At 39.1% G+C, this 24,176-nt stretch overlaps 1 protein-coding gene across 3 annotated transcripts in view; it reads right to left on the bottom strand.

The window, feature by feature from the left end:
* The window catches only part of KLF12 (Kruppel like factor 12), a 449,435-nt gene that overhangs the window by 69,738 nt on the left and 355,521 nt on the right, over positions 1 to 24,176 (bottom strand). For all 3 annotated transcript variants that reach the window (XM_025364468.1, XM_025364466.1, XM_025364469.1), the window contains one exon: positions 8,461 to 8,523. In XM_025364468.1, the coding sequence (XP_025220253.1) occupies positions 8,461 to 8,523 (63 nt within the window). The remainder of the gene's footprint in view (positions 1 to 8,460; positions 8,524 to 24,176) is intronic.

Here is a 24,176-nt window from a genome sequence, read left to right on the forward strand (position 1 = left end):
TAACTAAGAGTAAGACCAAAGAGAAAGGACCTAGTAACTAATGACAGAGTGCTTTCATTTTCTAAAATATAAGGCATTATGGCCTTGAAGGGAAAGTGTTAAAGCTTGTCATGGTAAAGTTACTACCCTTATGAGAACTTTCAGGTAATTTAACGGTATGGCAAATTGATGGTTCTAACTTATGAAGAGCAGTCTTTCCCAACATTTTTTAGTACTAACACTTTTCCTTTGGGAAACTACTCCCACCTCATCTCATCTTTGTAGGACTGTAACCAAGGGCTGGGCACCTAACCCAGGACCAATCATACTCTAGCTTCCTCTATTGGGATTACTGAGCAGGTGACACAGAGGAGCTAGAGCTGACCCCTCCCAGGCCTGTACCTGCTGATTAAATCTTGCTTCCTGGACCCTGGGTGCTATCCTGGCTCCTGTGTTTCCTGAGGCCCAGCTCCTCTGCTTTTCTTTTGTCTCCATATAACCTACCTTATGTACTGAAAAATCACCTTTTGCTTAAGGCAGTCAGATTCAGTTAGTTTTCATTACTTCCAACAAAAGAACCCCATCTATACAGCATACATTATTTAGGTGACGGATACTCTAAAAGCCCTGACTTCAACTCCACAATCTATGCATGTAACAAAATTATACTTGTATCTCATAAATTTATACAAAAAAAGAACTTCATCTGATAAAAGAGACTAAACTAAATGAATATTTAGACAGAGACAACGGCCACAAGTAGTCAGTGGATTTCAGCAGGGTCCTCAGCGCCCTAGCTATTGGTTAGCTGAGGGCTTATGTAAAATAGCTGTGATAAAACCTGTGTCATACTGAGTTGGTTTAAATCTTTTTTATAAATATGTTGCACGCTATCTATTGCTCTCTTAAAACTAATTAAAAGAAATATATATTATTAGGATACTGGTCTTACCTTAGGCAAATCTAGTGCTATGCCAAGAAATGTAATAAATAGCTAGTTTTATGGAAATTACTAAGAAAATTTATGAAAATCTGGTGGTCAACTGAGAAAAATTACATTGAGGTGAGAATATGTTTGATTTTAAAATCGCTAGTTCACTGTCCATGTGTATACAGAGAAATCTCCATAGCTAGAAAGATGACATTGCAAATGTGACCAGCAGATGAAAACCAGAACAAAACTGCTGGCACATGGAGCATTCCTGCAGGGAACCCCTTAAGATTTATTATCCTGAGCAGTATTTCCAGCATATGCATGAACACATTCAGATTTTTGATTGGGTTCCAATTTTAGTCATTATTCTTTCAAATGCATATTTAGAAGACAGTCATGGTTTATAATTGATAGCCAATTTTTTTAGCCTAAATACATCCACTGAAAAATACTATGAAAGATGAAGAAAGGATGTGGCTTCATTCTTTATATATGAAATACAATCCTTCTTCCTTTTAAGCTGACATGTTAATTAAACATGACTGGTACTGGTGCTATCACAGATATATATATATATATTTTCATATTGAGACACAGTCTTTTTTCTGTATTAGTCATTTATGACTCCCCACATTCCCTTCTTCATGTTTCATTATGACATGACCATTATTTTAAGTTTTAACTTTTCTTTTTTTTTTTTTAAGAGACAGGGGTTGGTCTTGTTGTGTTGCCTGGGCTGGTCTTGAACTCCAGGGCTCAAGGAATCCTCCTGCCTCCGTCTCTCAAGTCTCTGGGATTACAGGAACCAGCCTACTGCACCCATCTATTTTAAAGTTCTACATCTGAACAACTTTAAAAGGGAGAGTTTTGGGATGGAGAATAACCCACATCACACAATTTAAACCCCTATAAGTAGTAGTAGTTTAAGCAGCTTTGCTCGGGTAAATCATGATTTCAGACTGTGTGAATTTTAAATTTCCTCTGCTGTATAAAACCTCACCGTAAGAACAAAAATAGACAACAATAGACTACAAACCCCAGAATTACAAAGTTGTCTGAACAATATTGCCTGTTCATGCTATAATTAGCTAGTATGTCAGAGATGTTTTATTACATGATAGCACCACACCTGGGTACAGTGCTGGGAAGATACCAAGAATCAACAAAGAGTACAATGACATGTCTTATGGGTTCACATGTTAGGTTTCCAGTACAGTATTAAAATGGTTCTGAGCTGCAGGTTGATAAACTATTCCCGGGTTTTTAATATGAAGATGTCTCAGAAGTGGTAAACTTTATGGCCTCAGCAGGATCTTATAGCTTTAATTCTCCTATAATTAGGGAAATAATTACAGAAAATTATCTACTTTAATTTTTTTTTTCCTTATATCATCTTTACTGTTACTAAAGAAATGCTAGAGACAAAATCAGCTGATACCAGCAGGAATATAGCAACTACTTTTATCATGAATCTTCCTTGCTGAAATTCTGGGTGATAGAGAAGTTAAGAAACTATTAGGCCTAAGTTCTTTCATACGGTCACTTTGGAAGACAGAACATAAGTCTGAAGTATATGCAACTGACCCCAAGCTAAATTTGAGGAGGTGAAGTCATTAAAGAAATTAATAGGTAATACCACATTATAACAAAGAAAAGATGGGAATTTGGAGGGATTTAAAATGTAACATCACCCTGCAGGCACTTCTTTTTATTATAATTCAATACATATACAGAGAACTTGCAAGTAGGTTAACGATGACATCAACTATGGCCCATATTCCAAATCTCTTATCAAACTGTGGAGAGAGTATGCTTCCAAACCAAACCAAAGGTAACCTTCTGTGACTTATTTGCCAACATGCATGGCTTAAAAAGACCATGAAGGCGTTGCATTCTAGGAACTGGAATTTCCACATATTAAAGTCCATGCATAATATAATTTTTGCTCTGTAAATCAAGAAGTAAGGCAGTGAAATACTCTGGTAATTAAAATAACAAAATCAATATTATCTATAAATAATGAGCATGCAAGGATCTGCAAGATGATGAGTAAACATTTTGGCAGGGAGTAAGTGCCACATACTGGTGTGAGGAGCAATGTCTTCATTAAGCTTCTCCTGTTTCTCCTTGCTCTCCCATCCCATCAATCTAATGGGAATTTCCCAGGCAAAAGCCTTCTGCTTAGCTTGTAATGAATTAAACATTCACATTTCTCTTGCTCTCCGCACAGGTGGACAACTGCCACGTCATGGAAAGACTACCGGATAGGCATGCAGAGGCCTGGATGAACAGGCACAGAGAAGCTTGGATTGATGCCTGGGTTTGGCATGTAACATTTTTGTCTTGGGGCCTATATTTGTAAGGTAAGGAGGTTGAACTGCACTTGATGATGCTTGCATTTCCTTTATAGCCTTGAAGTTGGTAATTTGGAAATGCTCTGTCCCTCCTCAAAAGGCTGTTCTACATTAGATTTCTGAGAGATTTCCAGTATCAACAACTTCAGTGCCTTCCTTTGTTAAGGAAAAAGGTTTAAGCAAGAAAGAATGTTCTTATTTTTATGACAAAACTCTCCTAGTTATATCCCTCAAAAAGATTCCATGAAGTCATGTCTAACATTTGTAACTGTATGAATATAAATATTTAAGTTCACTGTAGCACCATAGATCCACACTAAAACATTAAAGTGTGAAAAGGCTCTTCCTGCCCTCCACAAAAATTTGTGACACAGAACTTTTTCACACCCAAATGTGAAATATGATTCACACCCAGAATGCATCATAATTTGCATAGAGACTTCATTAACACTGGAGCATTTTTGTGTATATAGCTACATAAAATCTTAGGCACATCAGTGATAAATAAATAATAATTGAGACTGGTAGTGGCAGCATCTAATTGGTTAGAGAAAACTACAAAATTACTTCAATTTTACTAACGACAATTCCTACATATATAGTTTTTTCAGAGAGTCTCGCTCTGTTGCCCAGGCTAGAATGCGGTGGCACAATATACCTCACTGTAGCCTTGAATTCCTGGGCTCAAGGTTCCTGCCTCGGCCTCCTGAGTAGCTAGGACTATAGATGCATACCTCACGCCTGGCTTATTTTAAAAAGTAAATAAAAAATAGTGAGCTGGAGTCTCACTATGTTGCTTGGCTGGTCTGAAACTCCTGGGCTCAGGTGATTCTTTAGCTTCAGTCTCCCAAAGTGCTGGGATCACAGGTGTGAGCCACCATATTTGGCCAATGATTACTATTAATAATGCTTTATTTCCTATGTTATCATATAAATGGCCCATAAAGTTTGCATTATGTGACTCCCACTACCACTGTTACATAACAGCCCTTGATACACGTTTTAGGTACACAGCACAATCACTACCATCACCATTATCAAGCAACGACACATGTCCAAGTCCTTTAAAACCTTAAAAATGGAGCAGGATAGAGTGAGAAGTGGAGAGAAAAAAAGCAAGTGATGAGCATATATAAATGTGCATGTCTTTAGAATACGAACATGGATTCTGGAAATTTCTGGAGCCTTAAGCCAACTTCAATAATTGGTTCACAGATATTTCCCACTAAACACCACCCTGTCCTATGCCAGCCTACACAGACATAGCAAAATGTAGCTTACAGATTTCTGTCATGTCTTTAGGAATAAAACAGCTGAATATGACCTGGAAACAGTTGCTGTCCCCCCTGTGGGTTTGATATCAGGATATAATCGTTTCAATTAAAAAGAACTGCCAAGAAGAAAAATCTATCTTCACATTCAACTCTCTAATAAGAAGTTTTCCACATTTGCCTCAAATGCAGAAAAACAGTTTTTTTCTGGCATTATCGTATGCAAGAAAGAGTGGCAAATATTCTAAAAATGGTTTATAACATGAAGGGTAGTAGAATATGCCACTTAAAAATTTGCCACTTCGGCATAAGAATTATTATGAGCTACAGGCAATGAAAAAGGAGGAGACACAAGAAAAGGTCTCTGCTCTCCCTCCTTCTACCAGGAAGGGCAAGGCAATCACTGGAGACAACTCTCCTATATCAGCCCAGAGACGGCATCAGAGGAATCTGCACAACACATCTCACTATCCCTATCTTCCATTAGTGTCTCCCATATATTTACTTTCCTATGATTTTACCCCCTGGAAGCTCAAAATCCTTTTGTCTTTTTCACGTCTCTAAAAAACTTTTTTTTCTTTTGGGTTAAGATGCTATACAAGTCCAAGCTCTAACCAACTCTCTGGGTTACTCATTCCCATGCGCATGTAAATATACATGTTAATAAACTTCTGTTCATTTTTCTTTGCTAATCTGTCTTTTACCAGTCTAATTTACACAGGGCCCCAGCCAATAACCTAAGATGAGTAGAAGGAAAAGAGGTTTTTACTTCCCTCCCATCGTCATTGGAGAAAGGCAGGCATGCTCGCCTCCATTTAGGGCCAAGGGTGAAGGAAAGAGGAGTGGTCTGATGAAATAGAGAATGAAATTCACATGGCTGAACCCCAAAGGCTTCATCAGTCTTCAAATCAGTAAATATTCCTAGTGCGTGGTGGTACTGAGGGGACAAACTTTCTGATGAACAGAGTTTATGTCTGGCCTGGCTTGCTACCTTTAATTAATTCAATAGTAAGTGAGTTGTACAATGATCTGGTATTTGTTATTGGGGTGCTAATATACCCTGCATGAAGTTCTTATTGCCATTCTTTAATCCCTTGGAGTTAGCAGACAGTTACAGCAAGCCTGGCTCCACTCCAACATATGTTGCTGGACCTCTTAGGCCCTGGCACTCTCATCTCCTCCCTGGGTATGTGCAATATTACCACACTTTCAATTCCAGTGGATTTTGTTTGCCTTATACAGATATTCATTTTCTTCACCTTCAGGGGAAATGTTCCCACATGAATGAGGCCAGCGGATGCCACCTCTCATAACAATACTATGCAGAAAACGCTAGTTAAAAGTTTAAATGACCTTACCTCGATAATAAACACTGGCTTGGGAGCTCAACAACAGCCATAGGCTTTCCCAACCTACTGATTTTCATACCTTACCTATACATACCTTAATAGTGTTAAGTTGGAGGCTTTTCTTCTTTTCCTGAACTTTAACTACTTATTTGATGAACACAATTTTTTAACTGATTGGGGTATTTTCTAAGTTACCTTCACAAAAATCACTGTTTCTCCTTCTTAAATACAGTGTTTCCAGGTTGAACCCAAGCCACAGCCCAGTTAGTGTTGAATTTGACATCTAATCCTACAAATTACCCAGCTGATAGATGGGGGAGAGCGACTATCACTTTCCCTTCGTCTTCATTGCCAACATGAGTCTTTAAACTTTCTGAATTTTCAGGGCCAGTATTTCACAAAGAAATAATAAGTGTTTATCACTTTACCAGAAGTAGAGGCTGGGTGATTCATGGGGCTTCTTCCTAACCAGGTGATTTATTTCCATATACTAGACTCACAGTATTTACCTAAGGAAGATTCAAGATAGTATATATCATAGAAATCTTAGCTAGCTCATGACCAAATAAAGTACACGTATTAAATCCATGTATGCTCCTACTAGAGTCAATTTGGAATTATCTCCAGGTCTTTCTATGCATGCATCAATCTATAAAGGAAACACTAGCTCAACCCTGCTTTTCTTACTAATTCTAGGTCTTTGCTCAAAAGCTTTCTTCTTTGGGATGGATTTTCTGACAGTCTTGTTCCTTCCTTTATATTTCACCCCCTCCCGAGTATGAACTCTCAAATTCGTCTTAAATAAAGCCACTAACTTCTCCTTCTAAACATTATATTATAAATATATCTCCTTAGAGCATTACCCATATTGTATATTATGTGCTTGTGTGATATCATATATGTGTCTGTGTATGTGACATTACACACATACACACACACACACACACCTGCCCTGCAAGACAGGTAGGCTCTTGAGGATAGAAACCATGTTTTATTTATCTTTCTAATCTACTGCTTCTTACAGTGCCTGGAACTGTAAATAAATGTGGCTGAATAAATAAAAGTTGAATTTTCTGAAGGCTAGTAGTAAACATCACTTTTGTTTTTCATGGATTACTTCTCTGGAGATACAAGTGGTTTACACTTACTAAACAAATAACATGCTATGAATTATGCAGGAACATCATTACTTCAATACTTCAGAGAGGAAAAGTCAAGAAAAGAAACTGTTATTTACTTCATGTTTTACACTTAGCCATTGAGAACCAAGTTGCGGAAACTGGATCTCATACCTGACAATTCTGTAGTCTACCCATTAGCTTGTGGTGTGCGAAGTCAACAACAGACTGGATTTCTCCCTTTCCTTTTACGTAATGACCATTATATTATTATCCCCTTAGCTTTTCAAGCTGGACAGGGGATAATATGCTTTAGCAATGGTAAGAAACCAGGAAGGATGCCCCGGCTCTAAGGCAAGGTATAAGCAAATGACTGTATCCTCTGTGCCCCATTTCCCCCTCTGTGAAAAAGAAAAGCACAATATTTAACAACATCACCAAGCTATTGTGAGAATTAATTAGATTTAATGGGGGAAGGGAGGTGAGCTGATTAGGCATGATTCAAATTCAAAGTGTCATTATTCTGTGTCTAAAAATAATCTTGATTTAGGAATAAAATTAATTTGGAAGCTCAATCTTTGGTAATCATCTTGCCATACTTAAAAAAAAAGGCATAGTTTTAATCAAAACCTCATTCTAACTATAATTCAATGAAGTAAAATGGAATTTCCATTCATCTTTGAAGTAATACAGCCATAGTTCATTTTTTTTTGTTTTTTAAATTTTTCTTTTTTTTGCTTAACAATACATTGTGTTAAAAGGTTAATTTTGTGGAAAGGAGTAATATAACCAAATACACATATTGAGCCTACATTTTTGTTGTTGCTGTTTCACATGAAATATTTGTGAAACACTTTAAATCGCTTCTCTAAAGAATCAATAATCAATGTTTTCTGGTTGAAATAACTTTTCAGGTTGTTTCTGCAAAATTCCATCTATATTTTTGTTCAAGAACCCATCAGTTAAAGAAGATCTTGGTACTCCCCAAATTTAAAAAAAAAAAACAAAAAAACAAAAAATCCTGGATATTTAAGGCTACGGCAAGGAAAAAAAATCACTGAGGTTGTAATCCCCAAAACCAGTGTAACAGATTCATTAACTGTGAAAATCTTTGTGAGAAGTTGAAGTTGGCATCTGAGAAATAGCTGGGACTACATATCTTCGGAAAAAAAGGAAACATTCTTTAAAACAGGTAAGAGTTTATCATCTTAGGAACTTTAGGTCGTATCTGTTTTAAAAAAAGTTACACAGGGTTTTTGGTGAATGAAGAGTTTTGGCTGGAAAGGAACTCTATCTATATTTATTTCGAACTGTCCAGAGGAAAGGAAGACCACATAGTCCAGTTAGCAGGAATGCACTCTGTATAGAGAAGTAGGAATTCTCTTAATTTTAACATAAGCCCTATTAAAATTTCCCGTAAGACCTACAAATTCTCATATTAGACTGTATACTCACCAAGGAAACTTTTGATTATTCATTCGATTTCCCCGGACCCTTGATACTGGGGACGGATGTACCCTGTAGACAGATGAGAATAATCCAGTTATTGAAAAAGCATATTCCCAATTGCAAATTTAAAAAATGGCATCTGTTTTATAAATAATCTCTTTTAGAATTGCTTAATACAAAATCCCCAGAACTTGATCCACTCTTAGTAAATGATGCAATTAAATTCCTATGCCTGCAAATCTGTGGTCCTTTTTTCCTTCTTAACCACTCTCAAGACAACAGGTCTGTCACAATGTTCGCTCTGAAGACTCCCAGAGGCAGGACTGATGCACTCATTCAGTCCAACAAAAGTTACTGAACACCTAACCCTTGCCAGGTACAAGAGTGGGTAAAAGTTATCTAAGGTATGGTGCCTGGGTTCAGTAAGCCCTCTTTGTACCTATTCCCATGAGGGTGGGCACAAAGAGGCGTCTAAGTGCCCCCTCTTTCATTCTACCATATTTAAAACTCTAGGACGCAAGACAACGTCATTCAAATATGCTGCGACAGAATCTGCGGCCACCGGGGAGGAAGGAAGGGAAAACAGGTACTCCTAGGAGTTCATTCTGGAAGTGATGCGCTACCACTGGGCTTTGAAGAAAGTAAAGTCAGTTCAAAATTTTAGCCAGATAAAGGAGAAGTGAAGAATATACTGCTTCCCAAGCTTCCAGGGTTGGACTCATCCACTGGAAATAGCTTAAAGCTTCCGGAAACTGCTGTTATCTTCCAATCAAAGCCTAGCTAGTAAACCTCCGCCTCTTTGTGGGTCACTAACTGGCAAAACAATACGCCCTACTTCCGGCTGCCAGCTTCCTGTTATGGTCTATCTTTAGCCAGGATTTGTGAGATCTAAGCAGTCTTAGCTTATATTACCTTCACCCTTTATGCTTCATACATTGCTCTTATTTACAAGAAGAAAAATGGGGATTTAAAACTGGTCTTAAAGTCCAGTTTGTAAGAAACTCAGCTCTCTAGTTATTTAGTAAGTAAAAATCATTCCGAAACAGATAAAGAAGTTCCAGCCCCGCCTAAGGGCCAACTGCAGTCTTTCCCTAAACCCAGAGCCAGACTGCACTTTGCACTCGGAAGGCTTATTTCTTCCAACATCCCTTATTAACATTCTTTTCCTTACAGTGCTTCTCAATGGCTGCTGCAGCTGAGCTGCTCAGCACAGATTTTCTGCTCGGCATGGGGGAGGGGGTGTTAATTATGCAGAAAGATGGAGAGAGGCCAGACAGCCCCTCTGGTGAACTGTCTCATTCAAGCACGGCCCACTTCCTGCTGTTTTGCAGCTACAAGGATCACCTGTTGGTCTTGGCGTCCAGCCAAACTGGGGCCTAGTGGAAATGACAGACTCAGCTAGAAATGAAAGCCAGTTCATAATCCAGTATCCCAAATTGGACAAAGAGGGGGGAAATGCAATAAAAGTACATAAAAATTGTACGAAAGGTAGCAAGCGTAATTTTTTCTTTTATTCTTTTACTTTCTTACTTTCTGTCTGCTTGAAATACAATCCTTAAAATGGATATTTGAGCCAAAAAACTTCTCCCCGGTTAAAGCCCCCTGACCTAAGAGGAAGTGCAAGAAATTCTCCTGAACTTTCCCTATACCCTCACTGGAGTATCACAATCCTAACTATTTAAATAAAGTTTAATCAGCCCCAAATACTCACAGTTCTTTAATTTGTCCTCTATCCTTTAGACGTTTACTTTTTTTATATTGTCCCCTCCTTAACCCTAGGAGTACAAAGAAACTACTTCATGAAACTTCCACTGGGTGAAGTTTAATGACAAAAGTATTCTCTTATTGATGCTGTTTATTGCATACATTAGTGAAGAAAAAGAGGGTCTGTTTAATACATAATTACAACATTATCTAGGTATTTGTATCTTTTAGGAAAATTTCACTGATCCATAGATCAAATACTGTAGATGGAGAATTCCTATAATGGTTTAGCAGTCTCAGGAAAAGAATTCCTTAGGAAAGTCTTTGGAAAAGAAGTCCTGATTGTGTGTGTATGAACGAATAATTACAAGGTTTCCTAAATTAAAAAGGTAAATCAAGAAAGCTTTATTTTTGTCCTCAAAGGGAAGAAGTACACTGATAACTTGGCCCATACTTCATCTGATAAAGTAAACCATAAGCCTTGCACTTCACCAACCCCCTAAATTTTATTTCTTCAAAAGGATATGGCATGTTTTTTTGAGCTCAGTCTTTAAACTGTGACACTTTTTGCCATCCTCTTTTGCCTTCTTTCCACATATAGAAGCCAGGCAGGTAGCAACGTCAAAACCTCAGTAGGAGAAACCACCACCTAATCTGCATGTCATGCATTATTCATGACCTCCTGATTCCTGCACCTGCATCTAGGCAGGAAGCTTGCAGGGAATGTTCATTATTCTTCCCTTAGCCTCACACAGGCTCGATTACTGCTAAGCCACTTTGTTCTGTAACTAAGGGTTTCAGGCCTTAGTACTAACTGCTGGATGTGGAAAGTAAAAACACCACGCTGAAGAAAAGGGCAATCTTGGTTGTTGTGTAACATGTATTGAATGTGCTCTTCTGAGACTGACAGTTTGTCAGGTGGAAATGCTCACATTTGGTGATTTACATTACATAGGGAACAGGGAAGCTATACCATTAGGGCCATGTGTACCAATTGTTCTATTTATATTCACTTACTCATCTGGAGCAGACAGCATGTTTATAATTTTACCCAGTGCAGAGCTTAATTTAGCTTTCTTGCTAAGCATATGAGAACTTTTTAGATGACTTAATACAAAAATGGCTCTTTCTTCTTTGGGTATAAGCACCAAAGAACCTAACCCTCAAAACCTTGCATCTTAATGACTACCATTTATAGCTAATCAAGAGAATACCATCACTCTGGTTTTCAGTGTTTTCATAAACCTACCTGAATGGCACCCCCTGGTGACTGAAGGTGGGACGAAACACCTTGATCCCCAACACAAATCATCAGCCACTCATTAATTGCTGGGGAAGGATACTGGTCCCACTTTACGATCTGCACCACAGAAAAGCTGTGATAATGTAATGCAATCTTATCATCCCAAGTGGAATTAGGATGAAGTGGTTAAGAGTGAAAATTGTGTGACCAGCCTGCCTGACTGAATCCCAGCTTCACTGTTTACCAACTGTGTCATCTTTGGGCAAGTTACTTAACCTCTCTGTGCCTCAGTTTCCTCATCTGGGCAAATGGAGGTAATAATGGTACCTATTACCTAGGGCTGCGACGTTTAAATCAGTTAACAGCTATAAAATCTTTAGAACGGTGCTCAGTACTTAGGAAGCAGTCAATACGTGTTAGCTATTATCACTAGCAGTGCTGATTAGACATGAAAGGATGGGAAGATAGAGGATAGAGCTGGACTATCCAGGTAATTCCAGGGGATTAAGATTACAAATCTGCTCTACAGAGCCTGCTGTCTTACCTACTATGCTTATACAACTTTACTAAAGATGAGGAAACAAACCAAGAAATAAACATGGACAGAGTAACACAAACCAAAAACTATGGCTTATAAGGTATGGCTTACTCTCAGGCAGCTCATTTTTCTGTTCTTTATTAGAAGATCTATCTTCTGTGTACTAAATTGCATAGTATTTAAGTTATGACCAATTCAAGAACAAGAGTAATCCTGGCAATGCAAATTTGCACCCGTTTACAGAGCCTTTACTATTTGCTTGACATTATGCTAAATAATTAAAACATAATATCTTAATTTATCCTCATGTCATTACTGTCCATATTTTACCTTTGAGAAAATAGGCTTAGAAGATTAGGTAACTTGCTGGGGTCACACAGGTAGTAAAGAGAGAAGTCAGGATTTAAACAAAGGTATGTCTGACCTGTCTGACATCATCCTACTCAGGATGATGTAAGATTATCATCTGATACTTATATATATTCCCTCCAGCCAGCCCAGAGGATGTAATAAGATGAATTAGCATCAGTGTCTTAAATAGGAAATTTTCCCTGTATTTAAGCCCAATTGAACATTTTATAATATAAGTAGATATAAAGTGGAAGGAATGGTTTTCTTGGACTAAATATGAAGCATGTGGGTACTTACAAGAAGTACAGTCATAATAATATACTTTATCTCTTTAACTGTTTATGAATGTTCCTTGTTATATTAGCACTGTATTTAAATACATAATGGACAACACATGTAAATTTTAGAGGGCAGAAATTAATTCTAGCTATATCCATGCTTCCTCACATTCCATTTTCTCTAGAATCCAATGTAGTTGGTGTCCACACCCCTCTGATGAAACCACCCTCATCACAGCCATCAATAGTCTCCATGTTTTCTAATCTGATGGGAATTTTCAGTCCTCAACTTCTCAAATTCTCAGCAGCCACTGACATAACTTATCACTCCATCTTTGAACAGCTTCTTTACTCAGCAGCCAAGACATTCTTCTGGCTTTCCTCCTTTGTTTCTCCTTTGCTTGAATCTCCTCCTCTCATTCTTTCAAACTCTAAATGTTGGCATGGGCTAGTTGCTACTTTCCTATGACCTTTCCTCTGCACTATTTAAACTCACTCTGTAGCTAAAAGAGGCTCCAACATAGCTACCTTCATGACCTTCCCACCCATATCATCCTGACTCCCAAATGTCTACCTTCAGCCTTAGATCTTCTCTGAAAACCAGATCCAGGATTCTTAATATCAACCTTGCTCTGAAAAAAAAAAAAAAAAGGTGTTCCTTCCGGTATCTTCTCAATTTCAAAAATGGCGGAATTATTCACTCAGTTGCTCAGGCCAAAAACCTTAGAATAATATGTGAGTCCACTTGTGCTCACACCCCATAAGTTAGAGAGGCTATTTCATACTGAGAAGAATGAGAATAAATGATTATTCCACAGACCAGTAAAATCTTTCTTGTAGGACATCACTCATCTAGCAAGATATTTTATTTCAAGATTATAAGAAATTATTATGTACAAATATGTTCTTTTTCTAAATCCATTTAGGTTATATAATCATGAACCTATATTTTAATTAGGTTAATGATTAAATTATTATCTATACATTGTGAAAAGCATTAAACCTAATACATACTTTAACAACTCAGTTTACTACATTTGCTGAAGAAAAGATTAACCTAGAAATAATTCCACAATTGCTAAATACCAGAATTTTCCTATGCAGAATTATGTAAAAGACAATTTAAAAATATTTCTTGGTATTGCTTTCTTCTTACACTCAGTTATATTGAATACAAGTTCTCCTGATTATTCAGGTTACTCTAGATGTTATTTTAACATAAATACACTACCCATGACCAAATAAAAATATGAGTGTGACCAGTGTTTAAATTCAGTGGGCCCTTTTTATTCTCAGGTTTTCCTCAGGCCAGTGATTAAATGACTATTAGAAATGCCATATATTTTTTAAAGGTTCTCCACCTGCCTTTATACTAAAATTTCTCTCATGAAAAGCCATTTACGTTACTTTTAGAAAAGTGGGCTGAACTTAAATACTATATGCAATTAATATGTGAATTTTTTTTTTTTTTTTTTTTTGAGACTGAGTCTTGCTCTGTCACCCAGGCTGGAGTGCAGTGGCACCATCTTGGCTCACTGAAACCTCTGCCTCCCGGGCTCAAGCAATTCTCCTGCCTCAGCCTCCTGAGTAGCTGAGATTGCAGGCATGTGCTACCTGTAATGGCTAATTATTGTATTTTTAGTAGAGATGGGGTTTCACCATGTTGGCCAGGCTGGTCTCAAATTCCTGAACTCAAATGATCCTCCTGCCTCAGCCTCCTAAAGTGCTGGGATTACAGGCGTGAACCACCATGCCCAGCCAATATGTGAACTTTTTTTTTTTTTAACTGTTTACTATAACTCTTATTCTAATGCCATAGACACTGAAAGAGAGAAGTTAAACTGTGTTAAAAATATAACATTTTGAAGGAAACATTTATTTCTGATATACACCAAGAGAATGAGGAATTCTAAAAAGAGCATTTGGTGTGCAATTATAATGTATTAATTAATCCTAGCCCTATCTCCCATCATCCCCACTTGCTCTCTCTGGGGCAGTGACACTAGATGTTCTCCTCTCTCCTTGCTAAGCTGATTAGCTGATGCTCAACTGTAAGACGCCCTCCCTAACCTCCAGGTCTTGGTCAACTTGCTCTGAATTCTCATGGCACGGAGTACTTAGCATGGGTTAACTCAAGGTTATATTTGTTAGTATGTTTAGTTTATTTAACCTGTCTCCCCAACTAGACAGCATATTCCAAGGGACAAGGGAACTTTTCTCTTTTTGCTCACTGTCATATCTCTAGTACCTGTTACTGAAGTAGGCACTCAATAAATAGTTGTTGTATGATTGGCCTGATTTTCCTACTAAACTACAACTTCCAGGATGGATGCAATGACCATATCTGTCTAAGAAACTATTGCATCCTCAGAGCTTAGCATAGTGCATTGCCCACATATAATAAACATGTGGCACAGATGCATAAACATTTGTTAAACAATGAGTATCGAAAAATATAAAAATGTTTTAGGCTTAGAAATTTGAGCAATCTCAGTGAATTACTTACTGAAAACCTCCAGAGCACCTAAAGCATCAATAATTGAAAATTATTAATTCAATCCAACAAACTTCACTCAACAGTTACTATGTGCAAGGTCTTGCATTATAAGCAAAATAGGATCCCTGCCCTCAAGCAGCTTACAGTCCAGTTGAGATAAACAGGTAGTAACTATTACAAAATAGGATAGGAAAATTCGAAGAGATTTCAAATTTCATAAAAGTAAAAACGGGGTTAGAATGAATTAAACTGTGAAATACCAGAGGTTTCCAGGAGGAAGAGACTTTTAGGCTAGGACAAAAAGAATAGGTACAATTTTCAGAGGCAAAATTGAACAATGGTAGGAAAGCACTCCAAGAAGAGGAGCTAAGTTACTCATCTAAGTATGAAAGTGAATTCAAGGTAGGAAGTGAATAATATGGCATGGCCAGAGGGGAAAGATTCTTGGAAGTATTTGCGGGAGATAAGCTTGATGTTAAGATGGGATTCAGATGCACATATCAATACATAAATGTCTAAGGAGTTGGGAACTGGGTCACAGAGCTGTGCAGCCATATCAGCCTTTCCTCTATTGCTCAGAGCCATATATACACCCTATCTTTTACTTAACCAACATTTATTGTACACCTATTACTCATTAATTCAAATATTAGTTGAATCTCTACTGTGCCAGGCATTGTTCTAAGTTCTTAAGTGTGTTCCAGGCTCCTACGTGCTATGAAGTGTGTTAGGGGAGAGGATACTACCAGGATTCAAACACAGTCCCTGACTTGAAGAAGCCAGCACTGCAAGTGAGCTTAGACAAATAATTGACCATGATGGTGCCATGTGATTAACAGCCACAGGGGCAGATAAACGGCCATGGGGCACCCGAATTAAGCTTTGGAATAAACATAGGAGTTTCCCTAGGACAATGAATGAGGTACACTTTAAAGGATACATTTCTCAGATGTGGAAAAGGAAAGGGGAATTCTGGAGATACAACAAAGCAACAAAGGGTGGAACCGTGTCCAATAGCAAAACCATAAATTGGTGTAGACAACTAGAGGAAAGGGTTTAGTAAGCCTGGAGGGGCAGGAGATTACAGGTGTTGTGTGTTGTGGTAAATGGTCAACTCAAACAGAATTAAAGGACAGCCACCAAAGAATTTTAAGATTGGAACTGGCACAATCAGATTTGTATACCAGAAAAATCACCTTGGCAGCAGTACAGAGGGTGGCCTGAGGGCAATGCAAGGCACAGGAGGCCATGGGAGGACACCTGCAATAATGTCACAAAGCAGGATTCAGATGGACATAGCGGGAATGACGGTGGGTCAGGGGAGGAATGAGAAGAGGATGGACACAGATTAGGCATTATCGGCAGGACCTGGTCTAAGTGTATGTGAGGTGTGGGCAAGTGAGGCAGAAGTAAGGTAACAATTTTTGGATGACATCCAGGCTTCTGATGTGGGTAATCAAAGAAGCCAATACACGGAATAAAGGAGGAGGATCATGTTTCTGGATTAAAAAAGACTACAAGTTTCTAACTGTCAGATGCACATACATATCTGGGGTTCACCAGAGAATTCTCAGAAGAGCCAGAGACCTGAGTATCCTTAGCATATAAATCATAGGTGAGCCCTGAGCTTCATGGAGGGAGTATTTAAGTGAGAAGACCACCAGACCAGGGCCAGGACCCCAGGGAACAGGACATCTTGATTGACTTTAAACCTCTCTTCCCACTCATACAGAGAATACCAGGGATCTCACCGGATGGGAGGTTGGAGTTTCATGACTCAGTTCAGTCTCATATGATCTCATGACCAACATCAGGACAGAAAAGAGAGTGTCTCCACCCTTTCTTTGATGTCAGAAAGGCAAAAAACAATCTGCTTTTCCTTCAGTGTTGCTTTGAGCAGTCATTAACACCAATATCAATTCTGTTAAACAACCCAGAAACCCAGGAGTTACCCTGGTCTGAAGTCTTTCCATATCCACCAACAGGGATGCCTATGACACTATCTCCATTCTATCTGTGTTCTGTTTCCACAGCTGCCCACCTATTTTAACCCATTCCTCTTTTTTACCACCTCCCCTAATCCTTTGGCAGCACTATAGCATCGTGATATTTTTCAGCTCCACTGTCCCTTTAATGGCTTTCCACTGCTTTTGAAGTTGACCCAAATCTCAATACGGCCCGAATGCCTATTGGCCAGCACTCCCCTCTCCAAGCTTCACGATGCTACAACATCCCCTTCTGTTTCCTGTTTCTTGCTCTCAGCTCAGTATCTGTGCACATGCTAGTCCTTTTACTCACAGCCCCCCTTACCAGCCCCACCTAGTTTACTCCTATCCCTTGCTCAGCTCCTCAGTTCAAATGTCACTTCTCTCTCTCCAACTCACCAAACCGGATCACGTCTCCATCGTACAGATTCTTATCATTCCCTGCATTGCCCTTCACAGCACTTATAAGGCTTGTAATTATATGGAGAGTGATTATTTGATAAAAAGTAAGAACTATTTCTCCTTAGCTCACCACTTTATGCCTAGTACCAGGCCGCATGTCCAGTACAAAGTAGGCACACATTACGTTACTGCTCTATAAATAAAAAGAGATGATAAGAACTCACAATAGTAGCCTTATTTTTCCTAAAGATGTGTTGCTGCAAAAATCTGAAAAAATAAATGTCAATATATGTGTGTGTATATATATACAAACTATATATATAAACATTAAAAAGATAAAGTACAAAATATAAGAGAAGGTGAGTGAAAAATGATGTACCTTAAAGAAAAGCTTTGGCCCTACAGGAGATGTGGGTTCTTTGGACCTGCATCGGCCTACACCTGGAACCATCCCAAGCCAGAATGTCATGGCAGATCCATCCGTCACTTCCTCACTGCCAGAGAAATTAGTGGACACAGTGGAAAAACTGGTGAAATCCAAATGAGGTCAGTAGTTTTGTTAATTGTTGAACCAACGATAATTTATTGGTGTGAGTAATTATACTATAAGGATGTAAGATATTAACATTAGAAAAACTGGGTTAAAGGTATGGGTGAGCTCTGTAATAATTTTGCAACTTTTATATTCTAAAGTTATTTCAAAATAAAATAAGTTTCAAGTGCCAGGGCTTTGCTGGGATAATAATATAAGCAATACAGATCTATTAGAAATTATTTTTTCTACGTTTTATTTTGTGATATAGTTTTTCATTCAACAGTTATTATCAATAACACTCAACCTATACATGTTTACAAATATAAAGTATATGTGTGTGTGTCTGTGAGTGCATATATATGTACCTTCTCTCTTACTTTTTTTTTTTTTTTTTAAGATGGAGTTTTGCTCTGTACCCCAGGCTGGAATACAATGGCATGATCTCGGCTCACTGCAACCTCTGCCTCCTGGGTTCAGGTGATTCTCCTGCCTCAGCCTCCTGAGTAGCTGGGATTACAGGTATGTGCCACCATGCTCGGCTAATTTTTGTATTTTCAGTAGAGACAGGCTTTCGCCATGTTGACCAGGCTGGCCTCAAACTCCTGACCTCAGGTGATCCACCCACCTCGGCCTCCCAAAGTGTTAGGATTATAGGCATGAGCCACTGTGCCTGGCCTATCACTCTTTTTTTAAAGTAAAAACTCATTAATCCCACCTTTAATGGTTTTTCGCATGAACTGAGTACAGAATTACTAATAAATGGAATGCTGAAGAGTGGTAGAAAGAAAAGAGTAAAAGAAAAAGAGACAAAGGCATTTTCAAAGGTTGATAAAATAATGCTATGGTAAGTTTTGGGGAAATTTAGATCATGTGTACAGAGAAACACAACCTATATCACGGAACTGACATTCATCTAGGTTACACAGATCCCAAATTTTACTTTGACCTGAGATATCCTGATAATTGCTTCGACTTTCCACTTTCCTTTTCATGGATATAAATATATATTATTTTTCACTGTTCAGTAAATGGTACATTAAGGTTCTAGTTCTTCATTACATGAACTGAAATAGTTTATTCAGTTGTTAGTGTGGATTGAGTTGGAGACATTTCATGAACTGGCAGACATTCTGACTGGTAGTTACTCTATTAGTCCCACTGGTAACACCATTTATTTGGTGAGCTCTGTTGAGAAAAAGTAATAAGTAGTCGAGGAATTACTTCAAATGCCTTTGCGATCTCTGGCTGCATTAATTTTGAGATGCCTCATTTAGGCTATAAAAAGAGGCAAAGTTAAAGTATGTAATACAGACATTTTGTCACCTCAAATTGGACCTATTACAATTTAGCATTCTCTCAAGAAGGTGTTATAGCTCACTAAACTGTATCATTTTTTCTTTGAATAGGACAAAATTTTACATCATTTGGTTCACAGGCATAATGCAAATGGCATAAACTAGCTTCTAAAGATGATAAGCCATCTCTAAGGAAAAAATATAGCTTACATTTCACTTTCAATAAAATTTCAAATGCTAGAAAACTTTCAATCTATTAATTAAATGTGACTATTATTATTTTAAATAATGTGTTAAAAAGAAACGGATTTATGTAGGTGTGTGTGTATTTAAGTCCCAATTTGTTTTTCTTTAAGTGGACACCAAATAAATCAAAAGGAACGGTGTCCAAGAGATGGATTCAGTACTGAATCACAGAGCAGTCTGATCCATAAACAGCTGTAGTAGCAGCTTCCTCACTGCCAATACTGACAGCCAAGAAGCTTGGAGAACTTCAAGGCAAAGAAGCCAGGACCTGACCTACCAGCTTATACTGAGACACTTTATTTCAGGAGTTGGCATCTGAGTGTAAGAGCTGCCAAACACATAAATCAGTACCCACAGGGCTAAAGGTACTTGTGGAGATTGGCAAGAAGCTTATAAAGTATCACATGCCAGCCCACCAATAGGATTGGACAAATAGCAATGCACCCACCATACAAGCACTTTCAAAATGCACTGGGACTCTCACATTTGATCAACATCATTTATACTGGTCACACTCAAATTCACCATTCTCCCCTCTGCCCTACTTCCAGCCATTGGTATTTGGTTTCCACTGCTTCATGTAGCACAAGCCAAAGAGGGTACAGAGTCTACCCTGCAGAAACACATATTGGTTATTACTGTATTAACAAAATAGCCAAATTAAAGCCCATCTGGTTATTTTGGTTATTTTTGATATGAATCCCTACATCACTGTTCTGGTTGCTTATGAAGCACTCTACCATTGTGATTGAAAAAAAAATACATGAACACGAAGGAACTGATTAAAATGGATTAGGCATTCCCACATTAAATGTACCTGCCAGTCAATTTAGGTAATATTAAAGAAATCTAAGATACAGCCTCTGATCTTAAAAAAAGACAACAGTCCAATTGGGGAAGTATACAATAGTTTCAGAAAGGTTAAACAACAACAGTGTAAGATTAAGAACACCCAATTCTGCAAACAGAAGAATAGTTGGAAGGCAGCAGATAACTAAACAGTAAAGAAATCATGGAAATATGATTACTTCAAGACGTCAGAGGAGAGAAAAATTTCTTCCAGTGAATGGTATGAGATTTGGGCTGGGTCTCCTAAGACACAACTTTTGTGCAGGCATGGAGAGGCAGCCAGGTATACGAGTGAAGAAAGATGTACGTGCAAAAAGGAAGAGGGGACGATTGGTTGAGCGCATGACTACCTTAGTGGGAAGAAGGAGTTCATGCTAAGGGAGTACATCCCAGAAAGCAGAATGTCCTTAATGACACAATCGATGTTTTGAGATTTTTCTCTCTTGAAAGTGGAAGATTTCACTTCAGATGAATAATGTACAAGGTAGTGTCATATAAGAATTCAATGGTGGCTGGGCGTGGTGGCTCACGCCTGTAATCCCAGCACTTTGGGAGGCTGAGGCAAGTGGATCACCTGAGGTTGGGAGTTCAAGACCAGCCTGACCAACACGGAGAAACCCTGTCTCTACTAAAAATAGAAAATTAGCCGGGTGTGGTGGCACATTCCAGTAATCCCAGCTACACAGGAGGCTGAGGCAGGAGAATCGCTTGAACCTGGTAGGCGGAGGTTGCAGTGAGCCAGTATTACACCATTAGACTCCAGCCTGGGCAACAAGAATGAAACTCCGTCTCAAAAAAACAAAGAAAAAAAAAATTCAATGGCAACGGGTGTGCAAAAGGCCTAGAAATGAAAAAGACTAATATCCAGGTAAACTTTCCCTTCCTCCTCTTTCTCTCCCTTACTCTGTCTTTTTTTGGAAGAAGACAGAAGGCCAGGCACGGTGGCTCACGCATGTAATCCCAGCATCTTGGGAGGCCGAGACGGGCAGATCACCTGAGGTCAGGAGTTCGAGACCAGCCTGGCCAACATGGTGAAACCCCATCTCTACAAAAAATACAAAACAGTTAGCTGGGCAGGGGTGGCGCATGCCTGTAATCCCAGCTTCTTGGGAGGCTGAGGCAGGAGAGTCATTTCAACTCGAGAGGCAGAGGTTTCACTGAGTCGAGATCATGCCATTGCACTCCAGCCTGGGTGAGAAGAGGGAAACTCCGTCTCAAAAAAAAAAAAGAAAAGAAAACAGAAGCCACACGTTTGTATGTTAAGTCAAAGGAGCGAATGGAAAAGGAGAGCCTGAAAATGCTTGAGGGAAAAACTGAGTGACAAAGAATAGGCATGACAGTGTTCCATGACACTTGGCAGTTACACAAACACAAGTGTGTTCTTAAAGCAAGAGCTTCCATGAACTTTGTACTGTGCTATGAGTTTCTTTTTTGTTTTTCTTGAGACAGGGTCTCCCTCTGTATGACTCCAGTCATAGAGGCTGGAGTGCAGTGGCACAATCACGGCTCTGCAGCCTTGACCACTTAGGCTCAAGCGATCCCTCTGCCTCAGCCTCCCGAGTAGCTGGGACTACAGGCGCCTGCCACCACGCCCCACTAGTTATTTTATGTTTTGTAGACATGAGGCGAGCCTCCCTATGTTGCCGAGGCTAGTCTCGAACTCCTGGGCTCAAGTGGTCTGCCTGTCTCAGCCTCCCAAAGTGCTGGGATTACAAGCATAAGCTACAGCGCCTGGCCTGTGCTTAGAGTTTCACTAGAGAGCCTCACCAAACAACAGCCTGTCATGTAAGTATTATTCTCACTTTGCAAACAAGAAAGGCAAGCTTAGAGAGGTTATGTACCTAACCCAAGGGCACATATCAGGGTTGAAACTCAAGTCTAGGCCTGAGGGACTCCCATGCCACACTCTTAAACAACACCTTACTTTGTTTATTTTATGAGCAAAGATGCAGCTCTTTTAAAAAATGTTAAGTAGACATAAGCTAGAATGGTAGAATGTGTGGCACATATTATAGTTTCATATTTACCAAACAGTGATGCTGCTTACAGTCGAGGATTATGTTTAGAAGTCATAGACTAGTCTGGGCTATTTAAATGACCATCTAATTTATTTACCAATACACAGCATATAATATACATATTAGTCTGCCTATATGTTGTATAATAAAAAATTAATTATCTGGTCTTTGCCCTGCTTCCTGACACAGAGCTCCTAAAACCTTTGATATTTCTTAAGTGACTGGAGTATCTTTTGTCATTCATAATTAACCTCCTCTGACCATTCCTTGGTTTATGTTAATGAGATGACACACGGCAGACCACCCTAAACAGTTTCAGATTTTTAGCTCTTCACCAGAGCTAAAAATTTGGGGTTAAAAATTTCAGCCCCACCCTCTAACTTCTGGAAAAGGGAGAGAGGTGGCCGGGCATGGTGGCTCACACCTGTAATCCCAGCACTTTGGGAGGCCAAGGCAGGTGAATCATGAGGTCAGGAGATCGAGACCATCCTGGCTAACACGGTGAAACCCCGTCTCTACTAAAAATATAAAAAAATTAGCCAGGCGTGATGGTGGGCGCCTGTAGTCCCAGTTACTCGGGAGGCTGAGGCAGGAGAATGGTGTGAACCCAGGAGGCAGAGCTTGCAGTGAGCCGAGATGGCGCCACTGCACTCCAGCCTGGGCGACAGGGCAAGACTCCGTCTCAAAAAAAAAAAAAAAAAAAAAAAAAAAGGGGGAGAGAGGCCTGGAGAGTGAGCACAATCACCAGTGGGCAATGATTTGATCCCTCATGCCTATGGAATGAAATCGCAATAATACCCCCTACAGGGCAAGGTTTGGAGAGCTGTCAGGATGGTGAATACATCCATGTGCTGGGAGGATGGGGCACCTGGAGAGGACATGGAAACTCAGGGTTCCCCCTCATACCTTACTACGCATTTCTTCGATCTGGCTGCCCCTGAGTTGCATCCTTTATCAAAAACTGGTAATCATAAGTGAAATGCTTTCCTCAGTTCTGCAAGGCATTCTCACCAATTACTGAACTAGAGACAGGATTATGGGAATTTCCCAAGTTCTAGTTAGACAAAAGTGTGGGTAGCTTGGGGACCCCATTTGGAGCTGGCATCTGAAGTGCTAGCAGTCTTGAGGGACAGAGCCCTTGAGCTGTGGCATCTGTGCTAACTGCATAGCTAGCATTAGAATTTAATTGAATTGTTGGACACCTTGGCATCAGGGAATTGGAGAATACATTTCATAAGGCTGTGGGTGCCATAGATAGCTTCTGATGGATCTGAGCAAAGTTAATTGAAAACCTTCTGAGAAGGATTCACCATTAAGAACATACATAATTCATGAGAAAAGATCAAAATATCAACATTAACTGGAGTTTGGAAGTTGGTTCCAACCCTCATGGATGACTCAAGAGTTCAGTGGAGGAAGTAACTGTAGATGTGGTAAAAATAGCAAGAGAACTAGAGTTAAAAGTGGGGCCTGAAGATGTGATTGAATGGCTACAATTTCAGACTCCCACGCCACACTCTTAAACAATATCCTACTTTGCTTATTTTATGAGCAAAGAAGCAACTCCTTCAAAAAATGTTAACTTAGATGAAGTCATTTCTTTTTTCTTTTTCTTTTTAATTTCAGTAGTTTTTGGGAAACAGGTGGTGTTTGTTTGCATGGAAAAGTTCCATAATGGTGACTTCTAAGATTTTGGTGCACCTGTCACACGAGCAGTGTACACTGTACCCAGTGTGTAGTCTTTTATTCCTTGTCACCCATCAACCGTCACTAAGTCTGTT

The sequence above is a fragment of the Theropithecus gelada genome, chromosome 17 (genome assembly GCF_003255815.1).
Source record: "Theropithecus gelada isolate Dixy chromosome 17, Tgel_1.0, whole genome shotgun sequence".
NCBI classification, from domain to species: Eukaryota; Metazoa; Chordata; class Mammalia; order Primates; family Cercopithecidae; genus Theropithecus; species Theropithecus gelada.